The following is a 26042-nucleotide window of genomic DNA, read 5'->3' on the forward strand; positions in this document are numbered from 1 at the left end:
TCCAACATACACCTTAGAGAATATGTCTTTCATATACTTTTCCATTTCATTTAGCAAAATATTTAGGGTCTCTCAGAACAAGCTAGAGAAGGTACCTAGAATCATCCCTAACATTTGTAACTTACACTTTCACACCCATTATCCCACTGAACCCTTACAACACCCCTGAGAGACGCTGTCACTGCCCCTCCCCAGGTGAGGACTGTTAGCATATATGATCAGACAGGGAGCGGTATAAACAGCAGGACGCAAGGGGCTGCTTGGGCGCATAGGACTGGGATGGGTGGAGGCTGAACTTGAGCTCCCGTCTGAGTAGAGGCGGCGGGATGCAAGGAGCTCTGATAAAGCAGCTGACGATGTCCGCCTGCAGAGGGGCTGGGGTTACAAGCTCCAACCCCAAAGATACTCTGCGCTGGGTGAGGGGTGAAGGCAACACAGGGTACAGTCAGAATGCCTACCAGGGGAAGGGTCCTCTGGAAACCGCCCAGATGTCGCCCTTGGGAGGGGCAGGAGGCAGTGAGTGGGGGGTCACGCTTTACGAGGGCCATTTCTACTCTAGGGCAGAGGAACTTGAAAATTGGGCTAATCGGGCATGTGGTCGTTTAGGGCAGGTGAAATTGCAGACTGACACTATTCGAGAAAGTGAAAAGTCAAAAGTGACCCAGGAGGGAAAGGTGGGTGAAGAAGAGGAGCCCGGGGGGGAAGATGTAGTCCTCAAGTCACTTGTGAGTCAGAGGCTCAGATGTAGCCAATCGCTTCCGAGGTGCTGTGCCCCGGGCTCTAGGTCAGGTGTAAATCAAGGGAGAACAGGGTTTTTTCTGAGACACCAACATTTGGTGCCTGAAGTTGCCCACAATTCCTGCCCACTGTACCCTGTCCAGCATCTTGCAGACTGGAGTCAAAAAGAAAGCAGATTCAGAACATTATGCGCCAAAGATCACACATCTATGATGCTCTGTCCAGGGCTGGGATACGAATAGTCTCAGGATTGCAGAGCCCACGCTTTTTCCATATCGAGCCACACAGGAGATGCTACCTTATAAATCAATTTGGATGTTTAAGCAAAACCTCCTCGAAAATGGAGGACATTTTGTTGATGGCCAGAACTCAGATTATCTGAGCAAAACGCCCTAACGCCCAAACCAAGGTTGGGTGGAATCAGATGTGTTGACGGGCAGACCTCCGTAACTCACCGATGAAGTGATTGTGCCCTAAGGCGAGCATCTCTTCCAAGAGGACCAGACCCCCAGGCGCCTGGAGAAGAGTCACACTCCGTCCGTCTATGAGGGAGCACTGCTGAAATCCCGTGGCCGTGACCTTCCACAGCAGAATCAGCGAGGCCGCAGCGTCTTGCCGAATTCTGAAAATGGGGGTGAAGTAAACCAAAAGTCCCTTTCAGAAAAATTCATCTTAGAACCAGTCCATCCAAGTCGAAAATAAAAATAAAATGACATATACATACATCCACAAAGGTCTCAGGAAATCATTACAAAGGTCTCCCACTTGCTTCAAAATATACCACAGAAAACACCAATAGATAACTCACATTCGAATAACAATTTTCATCGCGAATAAAAGGGTTAGGGCGCCTGAGTGGCTCTGTCAGTTGAACGTCTGACTTCAGCTCAGGTCATGAACTCACAGTTTGTGGGTTCGAGCCCCACGTCAGGCTCTGTGCTGATGGCTCAGAGCCTGGAGCCTGCTTCGGATTCTGTGTCTCCCTCTCCCTCTGCCCCTCTGCACCTCCTCTCAAAAATAAATAAACGTTAAAAAAAAATAAATAAAAGAGTACACTGAGTTCTTCTAGAGACAAATCTTTCCACATCCACACGATATGAGTCCTGCTTGAATTTACTACAAATGTGTCCTGCATCCCCAGATGGCCACCTGAGTTGTGCTGCCAACGTAAGCAAAAGTGTGTCACCTCCCATGCTCCAGGCCTCTCCTGGCTTCTTATTTTCAGGGTAAAGTCCAAAGAATGAGATGCTAGGAAGCATATCAGCCTCGGCCTCAGTTCCCCTTTCAGCCTCAAATCCTGCAGCCCAGCGTTCCGGCGACATGGACCCACTGTCCCTCCCCAACCAGGTTCCCTCCCAGCTCCCAACCTCTGCCTCCTCGCATGCCTGGTTAAGTGACATTCTGCAAGGCTTAGCCCACGGGTCATCTCTTCTCTGAGACCTGCCCTGACCACCTTCCCACCGCCCGGAAGCTGTCCCTTGCTTCCTCTGTGCTCCTAGAAAACCAGGTCTCCACCTTCGGGAGAAGATCGGCGTACTAAGCGCTGAGCTCCTGGCTTGCAGCTGGGTGTTCAGTCGGGGTTTCGTAAAAGGTTGAATTCGTGAATAAATGAAAGTGCACGGGGGCTAGCCACTCTTGCAGGTGAATTCAGGGCACCCAGAGATGACTCAGCCTGGGTCAACCTGCTATTTTTGCCCAGTCCTGAAGCCCAGAAGGGGCCTGGAGAATTTCAAGCTGATCGGGGGGCGGGTAGAGTATTTAAAGGGATAGAGGATCAGAACTATTTGGAAAGGCTTATGAAAGAAAGATAATATGACCCAGACAAGAAAGCACTATGAGACGGTTTCATACACGTAAAGGAAACGACTGATCCTCCCCAAAGCCAGCTCTGACCAGCACAGATCATCTGTGTTATGAGCAATGAAACACTTAGGACCGGGGTCCCCCTGCTGGTAGCACTGGAAGCTGCCTCAGATGCCACACCTTTCTCCCCGCGGGGACTTCTTCCCGGTGCGGAGTTCACTGCCCATTCTGACTCTTCCGCCACCAGACTGAGTTCAAGGCCCCGGGGGGAAGGGACGCAGGGGCAACGTAACAAAGTCCCCCTTCCAAACATTTCAGGGACCCCATTGTTTAGAAAGCAAGGTGGGCAGGGGCGCCTGGGTGGCTCAGTCGGTTGAGCGTCTGACTTCCGCTCAGGTCATGATCTCACGGTTCGTGGGTTCGAGCCCCGCGTCGGGCTTGCTGCTATCACAGTGCAGAGCCTGCTTCAGACCCTCTGTCCCCCTCTCTCTGCTCCTCCCCTGCTCACACTCTCTGACTCTCTTTCTCTCTCTCAAAAATAAACATTTTAAAAAAGAAAGCAAGGTGGGCAAAAACAATTCTGTATGAATAGAAGAGGCCCAAAGTGCCCACGGCCCCCCTACTAGGGAGTTGATACAGAGCACTAGTTAACCAGGGTCACATGTCCCTCGGCCTTCTAAAGTCCCTGAAGACTGGACAGCAAACTCCCATTTGGCTACATGGGGACAGGGGGATTGGCAGGTAATTAGCATCAGAGAAGAATGAGTAGTGGGAGACGGGACGGGGTCACTCCAGGGCTGGCTCCACCCCACTCCCTAGTGACACAGAGCACCTGATACACGGCAGGGGCAGACCCCTTGCCTCTTCCCCATCCCTGCCCACCTCCATGGGCAGTATGTAGTTTGAAGGAGCTTAAGTTTAAAAACAAAACAAGGGGCACCTGGGTGGCTCAGCCGGTTAAGAGTCCTACTTCGGCTCAGGTCACGATCTCACAGTTTGTGAGTTCGAGCCCCACATCAAGCTCTCTGCTGTCAGCACAGACCCCACTTTGGATCCTCTGTCCCCCTCTCTGTCTGCCTCTCCCTCTGTCTCCCTCTCAGAAATAAATTAATTAATTAAAGTAAAAAAATAAAAACAAAACAAAACACTTTCTTCTCAGATAAAATTGTAACGTTTGGATTTTAAATTGGGGCAAATGATGCACATGAATTTAACCAACAGCCCATTCAAATCGTAAGACACCAAAGAATTCTGGAAGCAAAAGTCACTTGGGAAGTGAAGGTTTCTTATCTCGCACCTTACTCACCCCATCCAGTTCCACATCTCCACCCAACAGGATCCCCACTGCAATATTCTTTCCTGAAATAGCTCCTTCTGGATTTTGAGCCACTTAGGCCACATCTACACATGGAACTCTGCTCATGACTCTCACTGGACTGACCAGTTACATGGACAGACACAACCTAGCATAGGGTCACAGTATCGATCTTAATGGTTTGTAACTGCGAGTTTTCTTACTTGACCGACGTGTTCTGTGGCACCTCAAAGGTTACCAGGCGGCCACCGGCAGAGCTGTTAGCACTGGCATTCCCACAGGCAATATCTGGGACCACCTGGGGAAAAAAGGAAGAAACAAGTTATCAGGGTTGATCATCACACAGGATAATATTACAAAGCAAAATTCCAGAAGCTACCTTTGGGTGACGCTAAGGTGGAGACAGAGAGAAGACAGGTGACATGGTACAGACTCAAAAGAAAATGAAAGCTTTGCCACTTGGTTTCCTGAAATGCCAAAGCTTTCCTGAGAGCGTCTACCAATTCCCAGATCGCTATGACTGATGAACAGGACGCTGCAGGGGTCCACTCCCCGCTGTCTTCCATTTAGCGAGCAGTCAGTGGCCTCTGCTCTATGCTCAGTCTGGGACTCAATGCTTGGAGAACCAGAGGACAGGCTTTAAGGACTAGCTTCTATGCAGCAAGCATTAACTAGGAGAGCGAGCCTTAAAACGAACAGTAGGCAAGAAGCACTAAGTCTGGGTGACCCTGCCCTGTGCAGAGGTGGGTCTCAGGAGCATGCGTTAAGGCCAGGGGACTGGGAAGCTGCCTATTTTTTTTTTCCCCTATGGACTACACCTTCGCTGATATGTACGTAAAGGGAGTTCAAGGGGGGGAATAATGGTGTTCGTCAGAAAATACACTGTGAACGCTTGAGCTGCGTCCAATGGGGTGGTTCTGACCAACTTATTCATTTACTCCTCATGCCATGAGCACTGTCTTCACCCAGTAGAGTCAAAACAAAGGGGTATTAGGGGCATCTGGGTGGCTCAGTCAGTTACGTGTCTGACCCTTAATTTCGGCTCAGGTCATAATCTCCACAGTTCATGGGATCTAGCCCTGTGTGGGGCTCCGTGCTGACAGCGTGGAGCCTGCTTGGGATTCTCTCTCTCTCTCTCTCTCTCTCTCTCTCTCTCTCTCTGACCCTCCCCCGCTTGTGCTCACTCTCTCTCAAAAAAAATAAAGAAACATTAAAGGGGGTGGTATTATATGTGTCCATCGTCACTGAATTAACTGAGAACAATACAGAAATTCTCAGCACCTTCACCCACACCCAATGCTGAGAATATATGCCCCAGAAGGCCTGACAGTCAAATGCCAGAAAGTAAGCCCACCATGGATATTCAAAGATGGAAATTTGTTAAATTTGTGTCAACAGACAACTGTTACAACAATTTTAGTCCCTTAAGACTTCAAATAGCGTCACATTTCTGAAGCATCACTATTTCACGACAGGAGAAACCCAAACATATTCACACCTTCCTCTGGCAACTTTTAACCCGCTTCTTGAAACAGCCTAAGAAATTACAGCATGACAAGAAGACGAGGCGTTTCTTTTTACGTTTACCAACTACAGGACAGGAGGTCTTTAAATAAATAGATTGAAATGGGTGGTTGGGGAGAAATTTTCTTTAAAGGACACTTCCTTGACAAATGTAGAATCAAATCTAGTTCACATTCAAGAAGTGAGTCATTCAGCAAAGAGGAATTAAAACCATAACTTCAAAGCATTTGTTAAAAGTCTGAAATCAGAACACGTCCAGAGTTTTGTTGGGTAGGCTACAAGCACTGCCCTGAGGTCTGAAGAGGGCCTTGATAAATTGTGTGGCAATGAAAAAAAAAAATGGGTCACTGGTTACAATTACCCAAGAAAATGAAAGAAGAGATGCTACCTTGTCTCTTTGACAATGATAAGAGAAACTTCTACACACATTCTTTGACTCTAAAACTGCTACACAAAGATCTATGTGTTTTGTCGTTTGAGCTATAAAACCTGCAATAATATACAATCACGGGATGTCCTATAAAATGCAAGATATGGAACGGAATTATACCCTATGGATATCACCTCAAAGTCATGATTTGGATTTGCTCCTCCACTCTCCTAGCTAGCAAATTTAGGTTATACGTCAACTTTCAAGGATCTGCTGAAAATTCCTCAAAATGAGACTTCTGATGAGCTTGAAACACAAGCCAAACCCAGACTGGACGAGAGTCAATGAATGGAATTTGTTATTGCCAAAATAAATAAAATTTGGAAATTTCATTCTCAAATGCAGTCTCGACATATTTTAGAAATCACTGATAGCAGCTGTTTTTAAAATGATATTGGCTGCAAGGCACCAGAAATAGAATCATAATAAATAAACAAGGAGTTAAGCATAATATTGAGGAAAATTAGGTCAACGGTGGAGGGTCCGTGATACGTTCATTTACATGGCCCTTCCTTGGGCTCTCTGTGCCGAATCCAAAACGATCTCACAGAAATATACACGGATATCGTTCCAGAAAATAATTTCATCCTTTTCCTTTTATTGCTTACACTCTTGATGCCCACAAAACAGTCATAATTGAAAAATCCCCTTTGCGTAACCAAAAGGGATCTACACACAAGTGAAGGCGGGAATAACCTCAGACTCCCTGTTTTGTCAAGAGGGTAACTTAAAGGTCTTCCGTTGTTGCAGCCAATATTGCAACCGCTGGCATTATCTTAACCTCACTGGTTTCTTACATAAAAACATGCAATCAAACGTTCTCACCTCCACTTGATCCCATTTCATTTCTACAACTTTCTGCCCTGTTTTCGGCTGCCAGGTGGGCAGAGTCACGGTCGCCTGAGAGCGGGGCAGGATGATGTCAGGCTCCTGGGTGGCGGGGACAGGCTGAAGCTGCCTGGGGGCCATGGACTCGGTCCAGCCAGAGGAGGGGAGGCTGGGAAGCGCCTGTTCACAGTTGGGACCTTCATAGCCTTCATTGCAAATGCAGAGGTAGCCATCGCTGCTGCTGCTGCTGCAGTTGCCATGGTGACAAGGGCTGCTGGCACAGGAATCCGCAACAAGCTGAAACAAGAGCATAAATGGGTCAATTATTCCCTCGTAAGACAAGTGGTGCCATCGCTGGGAAATGAGCTCCGTGTCTCAGAGCCGTGGCTCTAGGAAACGCTGTTCCTGCGGAATAAGAGTTCCTAACTGCTTGTGCTGTCGTGGGGGAGCCTCCCAAGGTCACCCCGACATTAACCCCTCCACAGGTAGCAGGTGACCAGCAAGAACACACCTAGTGAAGAGCTTCCCCAAACCCAAGCTCCGAAATAATGTTGATTTCAGCAACACTTTACTTACAGGAATTTTCTAAGGCAAAAGCATTTAAAACTGAGGCTCATTAGGAAGATATCAACTCTAATATTTTTAGCAGCCACGACAACAAATACTAGAGATCGAAACTGGAACCTCCTTTTCCACGTCCTGGATGGACCACTGCAAGGTTTCCTCACGAGAAATGACCGCCCAACTAACTTATCTCCCCTAAAGATGTGCTTACCTATGTCTCCCAATTTCTACTGGAGGAAAACCCCTTTTAAAGCGATGTTATTTAATTAAAAGCTTCCACAATGATCGGCTTACACGACAATGGTAAGCCCGCCCGAAGAGAGCAGTAAGCAGAACTTTATGAAAGTTTCTACCTCATTATTTTGGAGGGTGATCACAGAGACATGTGACCTTGCAAGATACGGAAGATACAATTTCATTTGCGTGACTTTAAAGTGTGACAATGCTCCTAAGGAAAGTGTTTATCTTGGTGCCCTTTGCTGACCTGTAAATCACCATGCGTTTCTGCTTGGAGATGCAGTACAAAACAATGCAAAATGATCAGCCCCTTCTCCTGAGACAGCTCAAGGCTTCAGACATGTTCTCCCCACTTTTTCAATTATCATTTGCTCCTGTGAACAGAAAATTAGACCTCTATCTGATGTCCCTCTGGCTTCTGAGGGCTGATCATAAAATAGAACTCGGTAAAGATCAGACTACAGAGAAACGAGGCCCTCAATTTCTCTTGTGGAAATGAACTCACACATAAACACACGCGGACAGAATTCTGCATGGTAAAACAGCTACTCACCCTGGTAATTGCGCTTGTCAGACAATTTCCAACAAACTCCTTTAGGAATATGGAGGGATTTTGGATTGAATGAAAATGAAACTCCAAAAATGCCACCACGTTCTCTGCCTGTCACTGGGCGATTCCTTCATAGAATCTCAGTTAAAAGGAGATGGGTTGGTATCAGAAGAAAATATTTAAGCTGTAAATAATTTTAAATATTTACAATCCTTATCAACTGAAAGTAAAACCCAGTTTCCTCCCACGTCAGAGATGTCCTCTCTTCCCTCCTCCCTTACACTCTCCCTTCCTCACCTTCTTTATGTCCCTGGACTATGCCAAGATCATTTCCACATGAGGGCCTTTGCACCTGCTGGGCCCTCTGCCGGAATGCTTTTCTCCCAAGCTTTCCATGGCTCACTGCTTCATTTCACAAAGTTCTGTACTCAAACGTCACCTCCTCAGAGAAGGCTTCCCTCACTACAAAATCTGAAATAACCCTTTTTTTCCCTCTCCCAAACAGGTGAGCTCTGAGAGTGTAGGGACTTCATCTACCATGTTCATGGCACTATTCCTAGCATGTCAAGGAACACAGAAAACACGGTGAGGCTTCTTTTTTTAAGTGTTCAAAAAATAAAGAGCTCAATTAGTATCTGGAAAGCAAGGCATGATGAGAGACATATGTAAACCGCCCTTTTGGTCACAATATTGTTACCTTGTTTCTGATTTATTTTTAGGAATGCTTCCTGGAATGGGTGTCCCCTCAAGAATCATCTGACAGGAAGGAGAATTTAACTAGCTCTGATAAAGGGGACATATAAGCCATGTTTCTGAAATCGACTTTTGATAATAACATCTGAGGTTGACCTAGTCACAAATTAAGACTTTTAGCAGAAGCCTGAAAGCAGAGAACTACATTTAAATCATTTAAACAAATTGAAGAGATGGTTAGAAGAATTAATTCTGGCAGCCTAAACCTCCACTGTGAAGCTTAGAAAAAAAAAAAAAAAAACATTCCTAAGGCAAAGACCACCTGTCTGGTGACCAGAGACACCCCCTGGCTTTTGCTCCACTGCGGGCAACAGCCAGACCCCACAGAGGTACCACCGAGGTACGGCACACGTCAGCAAGTCCTCCCCAGAAAGAATTCAAAGCACAGCCATCGCCTGGACATCAGAGGCCGCCATGCATCATACCTACTGCTCCCTGTAAGGTGGCCATTTAGAGTTTTCAAAGAACACTGCCATCTAGTATCTCATTTGTGCTCACAACAACCCTGAAATAAGGAGGGAATTTTCTGAACCCGTATCACTGTTCAGAAACACAAGGAGAGAGGAGTTGAGTGACCCATCACAGCCACTACAAAAGAACTATTCCAGAACGACATCGCATCTTCTGAGTTCTGTCCACACCACAGCACTGCAACTTTGATGGTTATGATGACACCAAAAAAAACAATCCCTGTGGAGAAGGCAAAAGGTAAGGGTTCTCTTTCTGTAAGCAACAGAAAATAAGTTAAGGGTTAAATATAAGCCAATTAGACCATCATTTCAGGATGCTTCTTTAGAATAAAGGTATAATGGTATCACTCAATGAATATTTTCTAAAACTTTTTTAAAGTTTATTTATTTTTGAGAGGCAGAGAGAGAGAGAAAAAGACACAGAATCCGAAGCAGGCTCCAGGCTCTGACCTGTCAGCACAGAACCCAACGCAGGGCTCAAACTCACGAACCGCCAAGATCATGACCTGAGCTGAACAGACGCTCAACCGACTGAGCCACCCACGCGCCCCACACTCAATGAATACTGACTGAGGTCTTACTATTTGACATGAATTGTACCAGGTCTGGGAATAAAATGCTAAAAGAGAAAACAAACAGACACAGTGACTGCCCCTAAGGAGTTTATAGCTAGTAACCTATTACGCACACTAAGAACAACAACAGCAAAACCAGTTCGACCTGCAAATCACTGGGTACTCCCTGGGTGCCTGCCACTACACTTAGCATTTTACATTTCTTAATTTACTTCCTCCTCACAACAACCTTCCAAGGTAAGTACATTTACTACCATTGAGGCTTAGCGATATTGAGCAACTGACCAACTCTTACTCAGAATAAAAGCCAAAGTCTTTACAAAGTCTTAACTAAGCCATAGGTGATGTGCCCTCCTCCCAGCTCCGGACCTCACCTCCCACTCTTGCCCTGCCTCACTTGGCCCTAAACACACTGACGTCACTGTCCAAGCACTCTCCGACCTCAAGGTCTTAGCACTGGCTGTTCCTCTGCCCACAACACCCATTTCTCGTGTCTCTTCCCAAAGCCTCCTTTGAGTCTTTGCTCAAATGTCATCTTCTGATGAGGACGTCCCTGAACACACAATTCAACTAAAACAGCTAATGTTCTAATACACTGTGGGAAAAAATTACCAATTTATTCTATATTGATTTTGTATCTGGCCCCACTAGACTGTAAACCCCTGTGAGATCAGGTTTCTTTTCCCTGTTTTGTTTACTTGAGTGGTCACCCCCACCCCCAGCCCCAAGAACAGCAACTGGCACACAGGAGCTGCCGAATACACTATGACTGAACAACTGAATGAATGAATGAATGAATGATACTAGATGCAGGTAGCACCAGAGCCTGTGAGGTGTATTGCCACGTGAAATGGAATTAGGATTCTCCCAAGGTCCCATCCCAGCTCTTCAGAATGAAAGTCAAGGAATGCCTTGTGTATCTGCCCTACAATGCATCATCGCAATTAAATAATAAAAAAATTTTTAATGTTCATTATTTATTCTGAGAGAGAGCGAGCGCGCACACGCACAAGCAGGGGAGGGTCAGAGAGAGAGGGAGACAGAGAGTCCCAAGCAGGCTCCGCGTTGTCAGCGCACAGCCCCGATGCAGGGCTCGAACTCACAAACTGAGATCGTGACCTAAACGGAGATCAAGAGTCAGAGATGCTTAACCAACTGAGCCACCCAGGTGCCCCAGCAATGAAATAACTTTAAATCAGCTTTAAAAAGGGGGAAAGTCTCTGATGACCTGAGAGGTAAGGCGGAGCCAGCATAATGTCCCGCCTTTGCCTTGATGAAGGGGAGCAGAAAGAGTCAAGTCTCTGTGGAGGTCACAGATGGCCCTCAACACCGAGTCGCCTTCCTCTGGTGCTCAGGGACTGTCCACCAGGTGAGCCACTGCTGAAGCCCATCACCCTGGGTGCTGGTGGAGAGATCTGGGTGCAAAGGGCAGGACCCACAGCAGTGTCCAACCCGCCGTGCCCTGGAGTCAGCTCCACCAGCTCGGGAATAAAGAGCTAGAAGGAAAATGTGAAGAGAATTAAAGATGTCGTTTAAGAAATGCTGTGTTCACAGATGAGCAGAATGCAGGAGCAGCATGGGGATGAAGTGAAGCCTGACTCACAGCTGCCGGGAGACATGCTCCTAGTAAAGACAACAAAAGCTCAAAATGAAGCTGTCAGTTGTACAGATTTCTACAGGGATTCAAAACAGTGACTGATGTGATGGGAGCACAGGCATGCGCACACACACACATACACACACACGCACACTGGGATACCAAACAGAGCTGAATGCACTACAAGGTCATTGGTCCCTTGTTTCAAGTCACCATTTCAGGGGCACCTGGTGGCTCAGTCGGTTGAGCGTCCGACTCTTGATTTCGGCTCAGGTCATGATCTCAACGTTCCTGGGTTCGAGCCCCGCGTTGGGCTCTTCACTGTGTCAACATGGATCCTGCTTGAAATTCTCTCTCCCTCCTTCTCTGTCCCTCCCCTACTCATACTCTCTCCTTTCCTCCCTTTCTCTCTCACTCAAAATAAAATTTTAAAAAATCTTTAAAAATAATCATTTCATATTACTACTACTTTCTTGGGTTGTGTATTAATTGCTTTGCTAACAATGACAACTACCTGCCATTGTATTCTCTAACACTTCACTCTAACACTTCAGGATGGCTTCGTTTCAAAAAAAAAAAAAAGCCAATCTGTTTCAATTGCGTAACAGCAAATATAAGATAAAATGCAATTATGAACCTGTTGTAGAGGTCACTATGCCCTGGAATCCCATTAAGTTTGAACCTTAAGCAGGAAACAGCCAAACTGCTGAAATGTATAATGAGGCCAAAATATCATAATGAATAGACTTGACTTTGGGGATACTCAAAACTTAACAGGCAATGTTTTCTTGGCTATAATTCCCAGCCTCTAATGACGGGGGGTAAATGATTAAGTCTTTGTAATACCGGCTATAAGAAAGAATAAAGAGAAAGCCCACGGATTAATGGTTTTCCGCCTACAATTCACCAGCAAGCTCATTAAGTGCTGTTTGTTGTTGTATCATTAGTCATCTATTTAAGCCAAATATTTCACATCGCAGAACTAATCTGAAACTATTCTTTTCATATTTCATTTTAGACTTTTCACCTGTTACAGATCATTTACACTACAAGCAGGAGCGTTCATGGGGATGCATGGGGTGCACAGGGCGAGATGGGAGGCCAGACCAGAGCGAAGGCGCCTGCCGACCCGAGGACTCGTCATCTGCAGGACCTCCCATGTGGCACTTTAGCCATGACCTGTTTTCCTTCCGCACACTGTCTGCTGTCCCGTTTTTGGCAATTCTAACGCCACCCTCCACCCCCGCATCGGCACACAAACAGGTTGGAAGGTCAAATTTAAAACAGGTATAACAACAGCCCATTTTCAGGGTCATCAGATGAGTAAGTCAAGGCTAGCAGGATTGCCTCCACATGGAGGATCTGCATCACCTGGGTGACAGAACCCGAGGAGGTGCCCATGGAACCACCCGCCCAGGTGACCCTTTCCACTAGTTTCAAGAATATGAGCTTCGTTCCTACTCAGTACACCTGATCGGTGATTGATGTCACATTTATCCAGCACCAGGTGGGTTTACCTTCCAGACAAGGTACCTGGAAGAGGGGTCAGAGAGATGAAAAAGCCCCAAGAGCTTGCAGTCCAACAGAAGGTCCAGGCACACGAACTTGGACTCCCCTGAGCAGTCTATGTGCAATCAATACCCTGCCTGGACGCAAGTCCACTATTAACAGTCGTGTGTTCGAGGAGTTCAAGTCCCTAATGCTGACAGGGAAGGTGGGCTTGATGACCGCAGGTCTGAAATGAGTAGATGATGAGTGGGTCTCAGAACTCGTTTCTCGGAGGTGACAGTGGCGGCTCTCAGCAAAGCAAAGACAGCAGAAAGGAGTTTTCTGACGACAAAGGGCCGGCTGAGCAACAGTCCTGGCATCAGTCGGCACAGGCAGCTGAGAGGCTCCGGCCAAGTCCCTTGCCTGCTCTGGACACACGTCCCTCTGGCGTTAAGTGAGGGCCGAGGGCAGAGCATCTCAAGGCCTCCTCCCGCTCTGGGACTTGGGGGTCTGCTGACGGCCGCGCGGTTTTCATTGACGCGGTTTTCAGAGCGTCCACAGAAGTACACCTGAAGCCACCTCTCTCTCACTTATACCCGTTGCTCAGCGGGCAGAGTCATCCGGGGAATGGGAAGGGCGTCTGAGGAGCCCGAAGCCAACAAGGCCCCGGAGGAGGGCCTGTACGCGCCGATGGAGCTTGTGACGTGGCCCGGGCCACACAGGTCGCTAAGGGGACACGGTAGACTCGTGGCACTTACAAAGGAGCGAGGAGGAAGATGTAGGCACACAAGAGAAGTAACTCAGGGGCACGTGTGGGTGGTATTAAGAAGTAAGTAGAGGGGCGCCCAGGTGGTTCAGTCGGTTAAGCATCCGACTCTTGGTTTCAGCTCAGGTCAAGATTTTGAAGTTTGTGGCTTTGAGCCCTGCTATCAGCACAGAGCCTGCTTGGGATTCTCTGTCTGCCCCTCCCCTGCTTGTGTGCTCTCGCTGTCTCTCTCTCTCTCAAAATAAACAAATATTTAAAGAAAAAAAAAAGAAAAAAGAAGAAGAGTCCTCTGGGCCATTGCTTTAATAATTTTTCTAAGCAGAAAAATCAGTTAAGGAACTTTTACATACAGATTCTGAGGTAGTTATTGGCATCATAGGCAGAAGGTTCCTTACGCAGCGAGGAACAAAACCGGAAGCCTGAAAGAGGTGTCTCTCAACCTCAGCACTACTGACTCTTTGGGCTGGATAATTCTTGGTTGGCAGGAGCTGCCCTGAACCTTGCAGGGTGTTTTAGCAGCATCTCTGATCTCTACTTACTGGAAGCCAGAACCCCTCTTGCCAACAGTGACAGTTGTCACAGCCAAAAATGTCTCCAGATGTTGCCAATGTCCCCCCTGGAAGAAAATCACACCCAGTTCAGAACCACTGCCCTGAAGGAACAGGTTGATGCATTTCACTCCATCAAAATGTTTTAAAAATCCATTTGACTTTATAAATCAAGTCAAAAGGCAATGACACGATGGAGGAAAATCTGTACAACATATTACAAAGGACTGAATCCCTTATTATATAGATTCTTACAGATCAATAAAAGACCGCACCGCAATAAAAAGGGCACAGAAATAATACACAGAAAGATGTGTACAAAAATCGTGTCTTTTTTAAAATATTTTAAACACAAGATGCAATCTCATGAACTTATTTGTGTAAGTGCACACACAAATTTTTACAAGCAGAATGGACCATCATTTTAGTAATGTGAGCAGCAGAATCAAGTAAAGAACTCTTTAAATTTTGTAAAGTTTTTATTTATTTATTTTGGAGGGGGGAGGGGAGGGCAGAGAGAGAGAGAGAGAAGGAGAAAGAATCCCAAACAGGCTCCCTGCTATCAGTGCAGAGCCCAGTGAGGGGCTCGAACTCACAAACTGCAAGATCATGACCTGAGCCAAAACCTAGAGTTGGATGCTGAACCGAATGAGCCACCCAGGCGCCCCAAGTAACTTTTCCAACCACAGATTCCCTCACCACAGGCTGCTTATCAAAAACCCCAAGGGTGAGGCCGAGAAACCTGTATCACTCGGCATTCCCCCGATGATTCTGCCATACCTGGTCCGAACCCCAAAATTGAGAATTTGCTGGTATGAAGCAGGGTTGTCACACTATAACTGCAGGCCAAACTCAGCGTGTTTTTGGAAATAAAGTTTTGTTGGAATACAGCCACAGCCATCTGTTTATGTTTGACCGCTCTGCACCACATCAGCAGTGGACAGAGTGCCAAGGAGATGATCTGGCCCATGAAACCTCTACAGTCTTTATTATGTGGCCAGTCCCTCATCTAGACGATACTGACTTCGGGGTTCACAAAAGGGAAAAAGCGGGTACGTGGACCCGTCTAGGAAGACTTTGAAGAAGAAAAGCTTGAACAGAGCCTTTATAAAGCTGATAGCGATTGCATCTACTTCTTCTCCCCACCCAACTCTCTTACTGGGTTGGCATGCACGAACTTTAAATCACAGAAGGACCTCTTGCAATACAAGTCAGGGCAAAGCAGACACCAGATACTCTTCTAATCGTAACTCTGTGCAAGCACCGGGCAGAATGAATCTCCGCGTTATGAAAGGCATAATTTCTAGACAGTCCGCCACCAAGCAAGACCACAGGAAAGGGTCACACGCCCACCTGTCCTTCATGGGAAGGAATGTGGGAATTCTCTCCCTCCCCTCCCACCCACCCACTGAACTAAACGAACACGAGTGATGGGCAGCCCACTGCACAGGCTAGATACAGAAACAGGCAGAGCTCCAGAGGAAGGTGGGTGGGGAAGAGTGACACAGACCAAGGGCCTTGAAATAGCAGAAGAGTGTCTACATGTGCGCACTGGGCAAGGGGGGGCCATGAGAAAGACGATTCCAGAATTTGGAGTTTAGGGTTTCTGGAAAAATGCTATTGAGCATCTGCATTATGATGCGGTAGAGAAAGCTGGTGATTTTACTCCCACTTGTGGGTGATCCTGGATGGACAAGGCAACAAAGTTCCCTGGGACTTGGGGTCCTCGACTGTAAAAGGAAAGGATGGAACTAGAAAGCCTTAGTGGCCTTTCCGTTCTTAATGTGAGGTTTCTCTGTCCAAAATAGCAATTGCGCTGGTTACAAATGTCATCTTCATGCTGAAAGACAAATGAACACTGTTGGAATCCAACTCTCACAGTATATTTGCCTTAAAAAGGAATTTTTCCCACTTTGTTCAATAAAGATCTCGATTCTATTCCAACACCAACTGCTTACCCACTAGAGTAAAGATGTGGGAAAAAAAGAACCACTACAGTGCTTATGCCAGGAGTAGACTCTGCCAGGAAATGCATCCCATGATTTTTTTTCCCCCCAAATCCAAATAATAAAAATGCTCATTCACTTTACTGAACCAAGACACAGTAAGAATGTGTCTTAGTAAAACACACATTCTCACCTTTTGGTATTTCTTCACATCTGCAGTAGGGACTCCAGAGCGACTTGAGAAATGATTCCAATACTAATCTAAACAGTCCCTTTTTTTGCCCTCAATTCTGAGCTGACTTTCTTGAAATCAGCCTGTCCTGATTTTCACATGTGGGTGCAGTTACATTTTGTAAGTAGGCTAAGAGGAAATTACAAGCAGAACTCAAATCTCTGACTGTGAAATGAATCCATTAAAAATAAACTACTACATGTCTAATTATTCTCCCACTTTTTCATAGCGTCTCTTTAAAACACGCTCTGTTTAGAAACGATCTTGAGATTGTACTGCTTTTGCTTTAGTCTGGCTAACACACTTAGTCCACAGTCATACTGATGACTCCTTAAGCCCTGCTCAGTCACAGATGTATCAATTTAAAATAACCGTTCTTCAAAAACCTGGCAGACCCTTTGTCCCTTGGTTCCCATATTCCACTAAATCCTAAGGGATCACACAAAACCTCGTTTCTGGCACAGGCACACCAGCCTCACACGAGATGACTGTTCTTCCCTTTTCCTTTTAATCATTCAGGCCAGTTCCTTGAGTCGGAAACTTAAAGGACAATTCCAGTGCCCACATTTCTTGTCCCGCCTCCCTTTAGAGATACTCATACATCCTGGCGAACCCTTTTCACAAAGCAACAATGCCATGAACACAGGAAGTATGTCAACTTTTATCTCCGGGCCGACTCAGGGAAAGAAGCCTGCAGCAGACTGGGAATTTAACTTCCTATAAAGGTCTCAGGATCATCACAACTGATGCAGGGAAAGCATTTTATTAAACTCAACGTTCACTTGGAGTGAAGACTTTAAGACAACTAGGAATAGAAGGGTACTTCTTTAATTTACAGGAAAACCTTCCACAAATGTAACTGGTAAAGTGTTGAAAAGTTTCTCACTGAAACTGAGAAAGAGGCAAGGACGTTCGCTGTGGCCGCTTCCAAGGAACATCACACTAAAGGTCCTAGGCAGTACCGGGAAGTGAGAATGAAAAGAAAGTCTAAGGATTGAACAGGAACAGATACTGTTGTAATTCACAGACTGTAGGATTATGCAGGCAGAAAAACTATTAAAATACGGAACTTCAGCAAGTTCACTGGATACAGGGTCAAAAACTTTTTTAACTGCATCTCTATCAGAAATGAACAAAAACTAATTTTTAAGGGTTCTGTTTACAATATACCCCCCAAAATCCCCAAAAACCTAGGAATAAATCAAATGAAAGACGTGTATGGCCTCAACAAAGAGAACTATAAAATAGTAAAATAGTATTGAGACAAAAATTTGTAAATGGGGGGCTATTATAGTCATAGATTAAAAACTCAGTATTACAAAGATTCAGATTTTCCCCAGAGTGATCTACAGATTCAATGAAATTGCAACAAAAATCATAACAGTTTTTTTTCTGTTCTTGTACAAAATGGCCTCAAATAGTCCAAACATTCTTGAATAAGTACGGTAAGGGAGAGCTTGCTCTATATCAGGAATTTCTTTTCTTTTTTATGTTTACTTATTTTTGAGCGAGAGCAGGTGTGAGCGGGGAAGGGGCGGGGGGTGGGGGACAGAGAATCTAAAGCAGGTTCTGTGCTGACAGCAGGGAGACCACTGCAGGGCTCAAACTCACGAACCGTGAGATCATAACCTGAGCCAAAGTCAGATGCTCAACCTACTAAGCCACCCAGGTGCCCCCAAATCAGGAATTTCTATGGTCACTGGAACACTGGAATAGAGAGTTAGGACTTAGAAAGATCACATATGAACACTTAATTTATGGAACAGGGCAGAGCAATAAATATAGTCCTTTCAATAAATTGATATCCATATGGGTAAAAACATTAAGCTTGTCTCCTCCCTCACATCATCCACCACAAAATTAAATTGTAAGTGCATTACATACCTAAAATGAAAAGCAAAAAATTAAAGCTTCAAAATGCTAACAGCAGAGAATATCTTCATGACTTTAGAATGAATAAATATTTAATAAACAGGACGCAAAGAGCACTCAGTATAAAGGAAAAATTATTAATGAATTGGACTACACCAGGATAACAAATTTCTTTTTATCAAAACACACCAATAAAAGAGCAAAATTGCAAGCCACAGATTGAATGAAGGTATTTGCAATACATGTAAACCACAAAGGGCTCATCTCCAGAATAAAGAATTCTTTACATTAATGAAGGCGGTGTGGTGGAGATTCCATAGAAAAATGGGCAAGAGACCTGAACACGCACATCACAGAAAATGATGTCCAAATGGCCAAAAAATATAAGAAGAGTTCCTCAACACTATTAGTAATGAGAGAGATGCAAATTAAAATCACAGTAAGAGATCACTACACATTTACAAGAAGGACAAAAATCAAAAGCCTGACAAGTCAAGTGTTGATGAGAACAGAATACAATAGGAAGAATAAATCAGCGATGGAGTGTATGTTAGTACAACTGCTTTGGAAACTACTGGGTGTTATCTCCTGAGGTTGAGGGAATATTTACCTTCTGACCCAGAAATTCACACCCAGGTATATGCCTAATAGAAAAACAAGTAAATGTGCACCAAGAGACATACACAAAATGCTCATATGCCCATTCACAATTGCCAAAAAGTGGAACCACTCAAATATTCACCGAGTAGAATGTATAAATAAATTGTGGTATACCCAGACCAAAGAATACTATCCAGCAATGAAAAAGAAACAACTCTAGTCTTACACGACAACGTGAATAAGTGGCCCAACACAACATTGTTTCCATTTGTGTAAAGATGACAAACAGCGAAACCGAACGATGCAAAAGTCAGGACAGTGGTTACCTCCGGGGAGAAGGGACAGGTGAGGGTCAGAAAGAGGCTGGAGGGCACCATTCTGAGTCCTGACCTGGTCAGTAGTTACAGAGCTGATAAGTTTATAATGCTTTCAGCCGTACGTGTTTGATTTCCGCACCTTTCTGTATGTGTGTTATACTTGACAATTAAAAAAAAAATTAAGACCTACCGTATATCCCTATCTGGCTTATTTTGACCCACCAGGCAGTTAAAGGTAAGCCCCATCTTTCGCAGTCTACTTAACCTTTATTCACGATGTCTTCTCCCGTTCAGTCAGTTGTGCCTGCATCTAACACACCCTAAAAACAGTGCCCAGCACAGTCAGATCCTAACATTTTAGCATAGCAATCACAGGAATTCTATTATGAAATTTAGAATTTTATTTCTTCAAATAAAGGTTAAGTTTTTATTTTTTAAATGTTTGTTTATTTTGAGAGAAAGAGATAGAGGGCGAGCAGGGGAGGGACAGAGAGAGAGAGAGAGGGAGAGAATCCCAAGCAGGCTTCGCACTGTCGGCATGGAGCCTGGCGTGGGGCACAAACCCATGAACCATGAGATCGTGACCTGAGCTGAAACAAAGAGTTGGACGCTTAACCGACTGTGCCACCCAGGCACCCCAAGGTTAAATTTTTAAATTAATGGTAATTTCTATATCTAGCAATGACATGATGAAAGAGGCAATCTCATAGGCTCAGGGTAGCCATTATGGAAAAGGTTTGGCAATGTGGGCACGAGCCCTAAGGTTAGTGATTAATGGGGTCACAGATGAACAAACCATGACTTTATCACAGCGAAGTCAGAGCCATGGGATGTGCATACAGGATGCTATGAGAAACAGGCAGTGGGGCACTGAACTTACCATAGCAACTCAGAAAATCTTCCTGTGTAAAGTAAGCCTCAGGAGTCAAGAAGGAGCAAGAAAGGGGGCTTCCTCTAGGGACAGCAGCAACTGCCAAAGTCCTAAGGGGTTAACGAGGTGGCATATGGAGAAAACTACAAGTTCTTCTGCTCAAGTGGAGAACAGGCCACATGTGAGGCGAGTTTCCTAGGACATGTCCTTGCCACCTGCCGGCCCACTCTGTGGCCAGTGGGACAACCTGAGTGGGAGAGGCAAGTAACCGTCCGGGGCAGGAGGCCCTTGTGAAGACGGTCTTGTCAAGGGCGGTGTCCAGTGCACCCCCATATTGACAGTTTCCTGTGCCCAGAGCTCCCCTTTCTGAAAGAACCCTGGAGCCTCTGGCAAAGGTGATGAATTGAACCTGCCTTTGCCCAAAAGCAAGTATAAGGCTCCTTCCGGGCTCTCCTCCCGGGTGCTAGGCCCTGACGAGGGGCTCCCAGATTCCACAGAGACTCTCCCCCAGCCCAGCGGCCACATGAGGCCACAGGGGCCAGGATGTCAGCAGGAACTGAAATGCAACAGCCTGTATTTTTCTCCTGGATGTGACCTCCTTTCTAGAAGCCTTAGGAAACAAGGGAAGTAAGTTAATCCAGGGTGGGGACTCCAGTCAGTCCCCCATTTTCAAAAGAGCCTTTCACTCTTGTTGGGGACCCCAAAGGTAGTCTCCAAATATTAAAATGTGCTCACTCCGCCACTTTTAAAACAGGCATAAATGACAAATGCCACCTAGGTGGGATAGCAAGGAGCTGGGGAACCAGGCACATAGCAGGCACTCAATTAATACTCATTGCCTGAATGGAAGAAAGGGCATTGCCTTCCTTGAGAGCATCCTTCAGTCAGAGCATTTTCTGAATGGGCACAGCGCTCCATACCTGTTAGGCTTGGTAGCCCAGGATCCTTCAGAAAAGTTGGCAGAGACCCTGTGGATGTCCACGATACCAGGTGATAGAGTGGAAACCAGGCTCACCTTATTTGGGAAAGGCTCTTGCTTTAAGCTGCAAAGTGCTTCACATGCTTGCGTACCTGCTGGCCTCTTAACTACTTTGATGTGTGTTTTTTCTCTCTGCGGGCACAAAAATTCCCTTTGCTCTCTTTTCAGTTATTCTAACCTTAAGTGGAAACAGCTGCTCTAATTTTAATACCCATCTGCTCCCAGAGATGAGGACAAGAATCAGTGGCTCTGCGGATAAATCTCAAGTCTTCATGGTGTCCCTCATTGACCTGGGGATAAGCCTTCTAGAATCAGCAGGCTTCATATAAGCAGCTTCACTGAAATGAGAGATAAAAAGGAAAAAAATGCAATTCAAGCCATCAAAAGAGCAGGCCCTAGATATCCAGTAGCAATTGTTTTTAATTTATTTTTTCATGGTTTATTTATCTTGAGAGAGAGGAGAGAGAGCATGCAAGGTGGGGGGCAGAGAGAGGGGGAGAATCCCAAGTAGGCTCCACGCCCTGCTGTCAGTGCAGAGCCCAACGCGGGGCTCAAACTCACTAACCATGAGATCATGACCTGAGCCAAAATCAAGAGTCGGACGCTCGACCGACTGAGCCACCCCGGCACCCTGCGACTATTTTTAAATCCACAAAAGCCAAAGACCCCCAAACTGCATGTGTGCTCAGATTAGTCATTTCAGGGCGTGGTTGCAAAGAACTCTCCAATTGGCCAGCAACATCTACTAAAAAAGCCAGGGCTTTTTCCATGAGGAGGCTGGGAGGCATTTTTCAGGCAGAAAAAGGCAGAAAAAAATGAAAGCAAAAATTATAAAGGAAAAGAAAAGCAGCACGGAGAATGAAAGAGGCATTCCGTAAAAGCCCCAGCCATGGGGTGTGAAGCACAGAACCAAGCAGAGACCGGGGTCTCTGCCACCAGGGAGTTAGGGCAGGGAGTGGAGGGATCAGGAAAAACCCACCTCACCTTAATTTTGCAGCCCTGAGGACACAGGACAGCTCTACAGGGAAGCAGAAGACAGAACCTTCTAGCTACACTTGAGTGTGTTGTCTTTGAAGACACAGAGGGGTTTCCCCCACCCTGACAAGCTGCACCTTAAGTCAACAGAGAGCTGCTGCCTATGTTATTATATCCGCAGAAGCAGTACAACAGGGTACGATAGCTTAGAGGAACTCTACAATACTGTTCACCCCAACTGTCTCCCGAAAAACACAGATATGTAGCATTTCCAATTAAGGCATGAAATTAGAAGGGAAGTAAAACCCACTGGAAAACCGTTAGCAAAGCATCACCATGTAGAGTTAAGGGTTTTTCAGCAAACTGACTTTTGAGCACAGAGTGTCCTCTGAACTGTTTGAGGATGTTGATAAAAACCGATCCCATTTACTAATGCTTGCCAACCTGGACTATGTGAATTACCTTAGTGCATAAAGATTATAGACATCGTGACTTTTCTTACATATGTAATGCTGTAGGCACCCATGGAGTAAAAAGCTTTATCGATGGAAAATTTCAGTATTCAGGACTATTATCATAAGGATTGAACTGACGCGTGGGCCCTTCTCCAGCTAAAAACCATATTAACATATTAGATAAAATAGAAAATGCTTTCATGCAAAGGTGAGCTTTAAAAGGAGGTAGGAAAGAAGGGGAATCCTTAAGTTTCAGACATGATAGGAGAACTCACAACCAGAGCCATCGGCAGAAGATAGTGCATCGACCACAAGGGTTATAAACGTGGAAATAAGACCTAAAGGCTGGGAGTTTGTGATGTCTGCAACCAAGCCCACACATAAAGCCTCTGAGCCACCCTGTCTGGTTTGTTTTTTGGGGTTTTTTTGTTTTGTGTTGTTTTGTTTTACAGCAGCGGGGGAGTGCAAGGGGCACCTGAGTGGCTCAACCAATTAAGTGTCCAACTCTTGATTTCGGCTCAGGTCATAATCTCATGGTTCGTGACTTCAAGCCCTACATCAGGCTCCATGCTGACAGCACGGAACCCACTTGGGATTCTCTCTCTGTTCCTCATCCTGCTCACACTCTCTCTCAAAATAAATAAACTTTAATGAACAAACAAAAAACAAAAACATATGTGCTAACTAATTTGGATAGAAATTTAAAAAAATAAAACAAGTTAAAAACCAAAAATAAAAACAAAAGACCCTGACATCTCTCCAGGGTCTTTGGATGAAAAAAGACTACCCATGAGTAATCAAAACCTCTCATATGAATGTCCCATGTGATGAACATCCCCTTGATATGGAAATCCTAAGCCAAGACCAGCAAAGTGACAGGGCGCCTCTTTCACAAGGCAGAGCTCCTGAGGCTCACACACATGCAGGTGCACACACACACACACACACACACACACACACACACTTATCAAAATGAGCTCACAATAACAAATCACAGACCACACAGAAAAACAAGCCACCATCAGCATGTGGAACTGTGGGTAAAGAGTCAACAAAACCCTTCCCCTACTACATAAACATACATTTATACATTTTAAGATACAATAAGATGCCTAAGGGGCATCTGGGCGGCTCAGTTGGCTAAGCATTTGACTCCTGACTTCGGCTCAGGTCATGATCTCATGGTTCCTAAGTTCCCCTCCTCAGGCTCTGTGCTGACAGTGTGGAGCCTGCTTGGGCTTCTCTCCCTCTCTCCCTCTCTTTGCCCCTCCCCCCTCCCTCCCTCTCTCACTCACTCACTCAAAATAAATAAACATCTTTTTAAAAAATAAGACGCTTAAACTATATTTGAAACTTTTTTATGATTCCCCACTTAAATTTACTTCTTTGATTAACTGACCTGATTAACTGTTGGTACTTTTGATAAGAGGGCTTCTACCAAAGAATACTTATAGCTGGGGGCGCCTGGGTGGCTCAGCCAGTTAAACGTCCAACTTCAGTTCAGGTCATCGTCTCAGGGCTCCTGAGTTTGAACCCCATGTCAGGCCTATAAGCCTATGCAGTATGTACTATTATCTGCATATCATCTCTGAGGCTCAGAGAATTAGGATAACTCATCCACAGTCATCGGCTAGTACTTAATGAGAATACTAATCCAGGCAAAAAGAATTCCATCCAAAATCCCATGTTCTTTTTTTTCTCCTCATTTGTCACACTGATCCAAAAACTCAAACAGAAGAGGAAGAAATCAAGTATTTCCAGGATAATTTAAAGAAAAATGAGGACATTTTCTCCACCAGATATAAAAATTTATTATGAAGCTATAATCATTGTAGCAGTATAATACTGGCACAGGGATAGACAAATAGAATTATGTATCAGAAAAGAGAGCACAGAGATATACCAGAGAAACCAAAGAAACAGCATGTAACAAAGAAGGAATTAAAAAATAATGCAGAAAGGATACACTATTTAGTAAGTGGTACCTGAATAAACTGCTAATCCCTGTGGCTAAAATAAATATGTAACTCATGCCATACACCCTCACACAAAAGTGAATCTCAGGGGAGCCTGGGTGGCTCGGTCAGTTGAGCATCCAACTTCAGCTCAGGTCATGATCTCATGGTTCGTGAGTTCAAGCCCTGGGTTGGGCTCTGTGCTGACAGCTCAGAGCCTGGAGCCTGCTTTGGATTCTGTGTCTCCCTCTCTCTCTGTTCCTCCCTTGATCGCGCTCTCTCTCTCTCAAAAATAAACCTTTTTTTTTTTTTTTTCTTAAGTGAATCTTGGATGGATTTTGTATCAAAATGTTAAAAACATAATTACTAAAACTTAGGTCAGTGGTCTCTAAATTACCGGTGATGGACCAAATCTGGCCCCATTGCTTGATTTCAGCAATAAAGTTTTATTAGAACACAGTCACACCCATTAGTATATGTATTGTGCATAGCTGCTTTCCACAGAGATGAGTAGTTGCAACAGAGGAAGAGTAGGCAGTAAAGCCTAAAATATTTAATCTCTGGCCCCCTGCAGAAAAAGTTTGCAGATTCCTACCCTATTTGGAAATATAGGAGAAAATATTTATGACATCAAGTTCGGAAAGAATCTCTTGAGTAAGACTCATAAAGGATGAATATATTAAACTACATGAAAATTTAAATGAATGAACATCTGAGAACTACAGACAAAGCACAGTGGTGAGTGGAAGGGGGAAAAAAGCTGACTGCAGATGAACAGATTCAATATGACTCTTCTGTGTACATTTTAGACCTATGCTGTAAAAATATAAACACACACAGAGAAGGCTTTCATACCAACTCACAATAACAATTGTTTCTGGATAGAGAGGAGGGAAACGGGGTTGGGGGAACTAGAACAGGGGTGAGGGTGAGAGGCTTTAATATATCTGCCTATTGTCTTTTTTTAAACAACTGAAGCAGGGGCACCTGGGTGGCTCAGTTGGTTAAGTGCCCAACTTTGGCTCAGGTCATGATCTCACAGCTCGTGGGTTCGAGCGCCGCGTTGGACTCTGTGCTGACAGACCAGAGCCTAGAGCCTGCTTGGGATCCTGTGTCTCCCTCTCTCTCTGCCCTCCCCCACTTGTAATTTGTCTCTCTCTCTCTCTCTCTCTCCCTCTCAAAAATAAACATCAAAAAAAATTTTTATCTGAAGCAAATATGACAGAATGAAGTTTCTGAATCTCAGTGCTAGATGCTGATTATATTATCTCTGTGTTTATTTCATTTATTTTTATGTGCTTATTTCATAATAAAAATTTGACTTAAAATGTGGTCTTCACCAGCGAGCAAATATTTATTGAGCACCTTCTGTGTGCCAGAAATTGCTCTAGCACAGAACTCGGCAAACTATGGCCCACGGGCCAAACCTACCACTTGTGCCTGCACAGCTGGAGGTAAAGAAGGACTTTTATACTTTTAAAAAGTTGGAAAAATCCAAAGAAGATTAATCTCTCATATCACGTTAAAATTGTTTAAGATTCAAATTTCAGTGGCCCTCGGTGAAGTTTTACTGGAACACAACCAGAGGTATTCATTTCCTTATTCTTTATTTAGCTGCTTTCATCTCACATCAGCAGAGGTGAGTAGTCTAAAT

General features: G+C 45.0%; 1 protein-coding gene and 1 non-coding gene across 2 annotated transcripts in view; one reads left to right on the forward strand and one right to left on the reverse strand.

The window, feature by feature from the left end:
• The window catches only part of DNER (delta/notch like EGF repeat containing), a 316552-nt gene that overhangs the window by 174060 nt on the left and 116450 nt on the right, over positions 1-26042 (reverse strand). The window contains exons 2-4 of the mRNA XM_042950397.1: positions 6636-6935; positions 4060-4154; positions 1194-1360 (exon numbers count right to left, since the gene is read on the reverse strand). Coding sequence (XP_042806331.1) covers positions 1194-1360; positions 4060-4154; positions 6636-6935 — 562 coding nt within the window. The remainder of the gene's footprint in view (positions 1-1193; positions 1361-4059; positions 4155-6635; positions 6936-26042) is intronic.
• Positions 2896-2980, forward strand: TRNAG-UCC. The gene has a single exon. It is a non-coding gene; the product is annotated as a tRNA-Gly (tRNA).

The sequence above is a fragment of the Panthera leo genome, chromosome C1, assembly GCF_018350215.1.
Source record: "Panthera leo isolate Ple1 chromosome C1, P.leo_Ple1_pat1.1, whole genome shotgun sequence".
NCBI lineage: Eukaryota > Metazoa > Chordata > Mammalia > Carnivora > Felidae > Panthera > Panthera leo.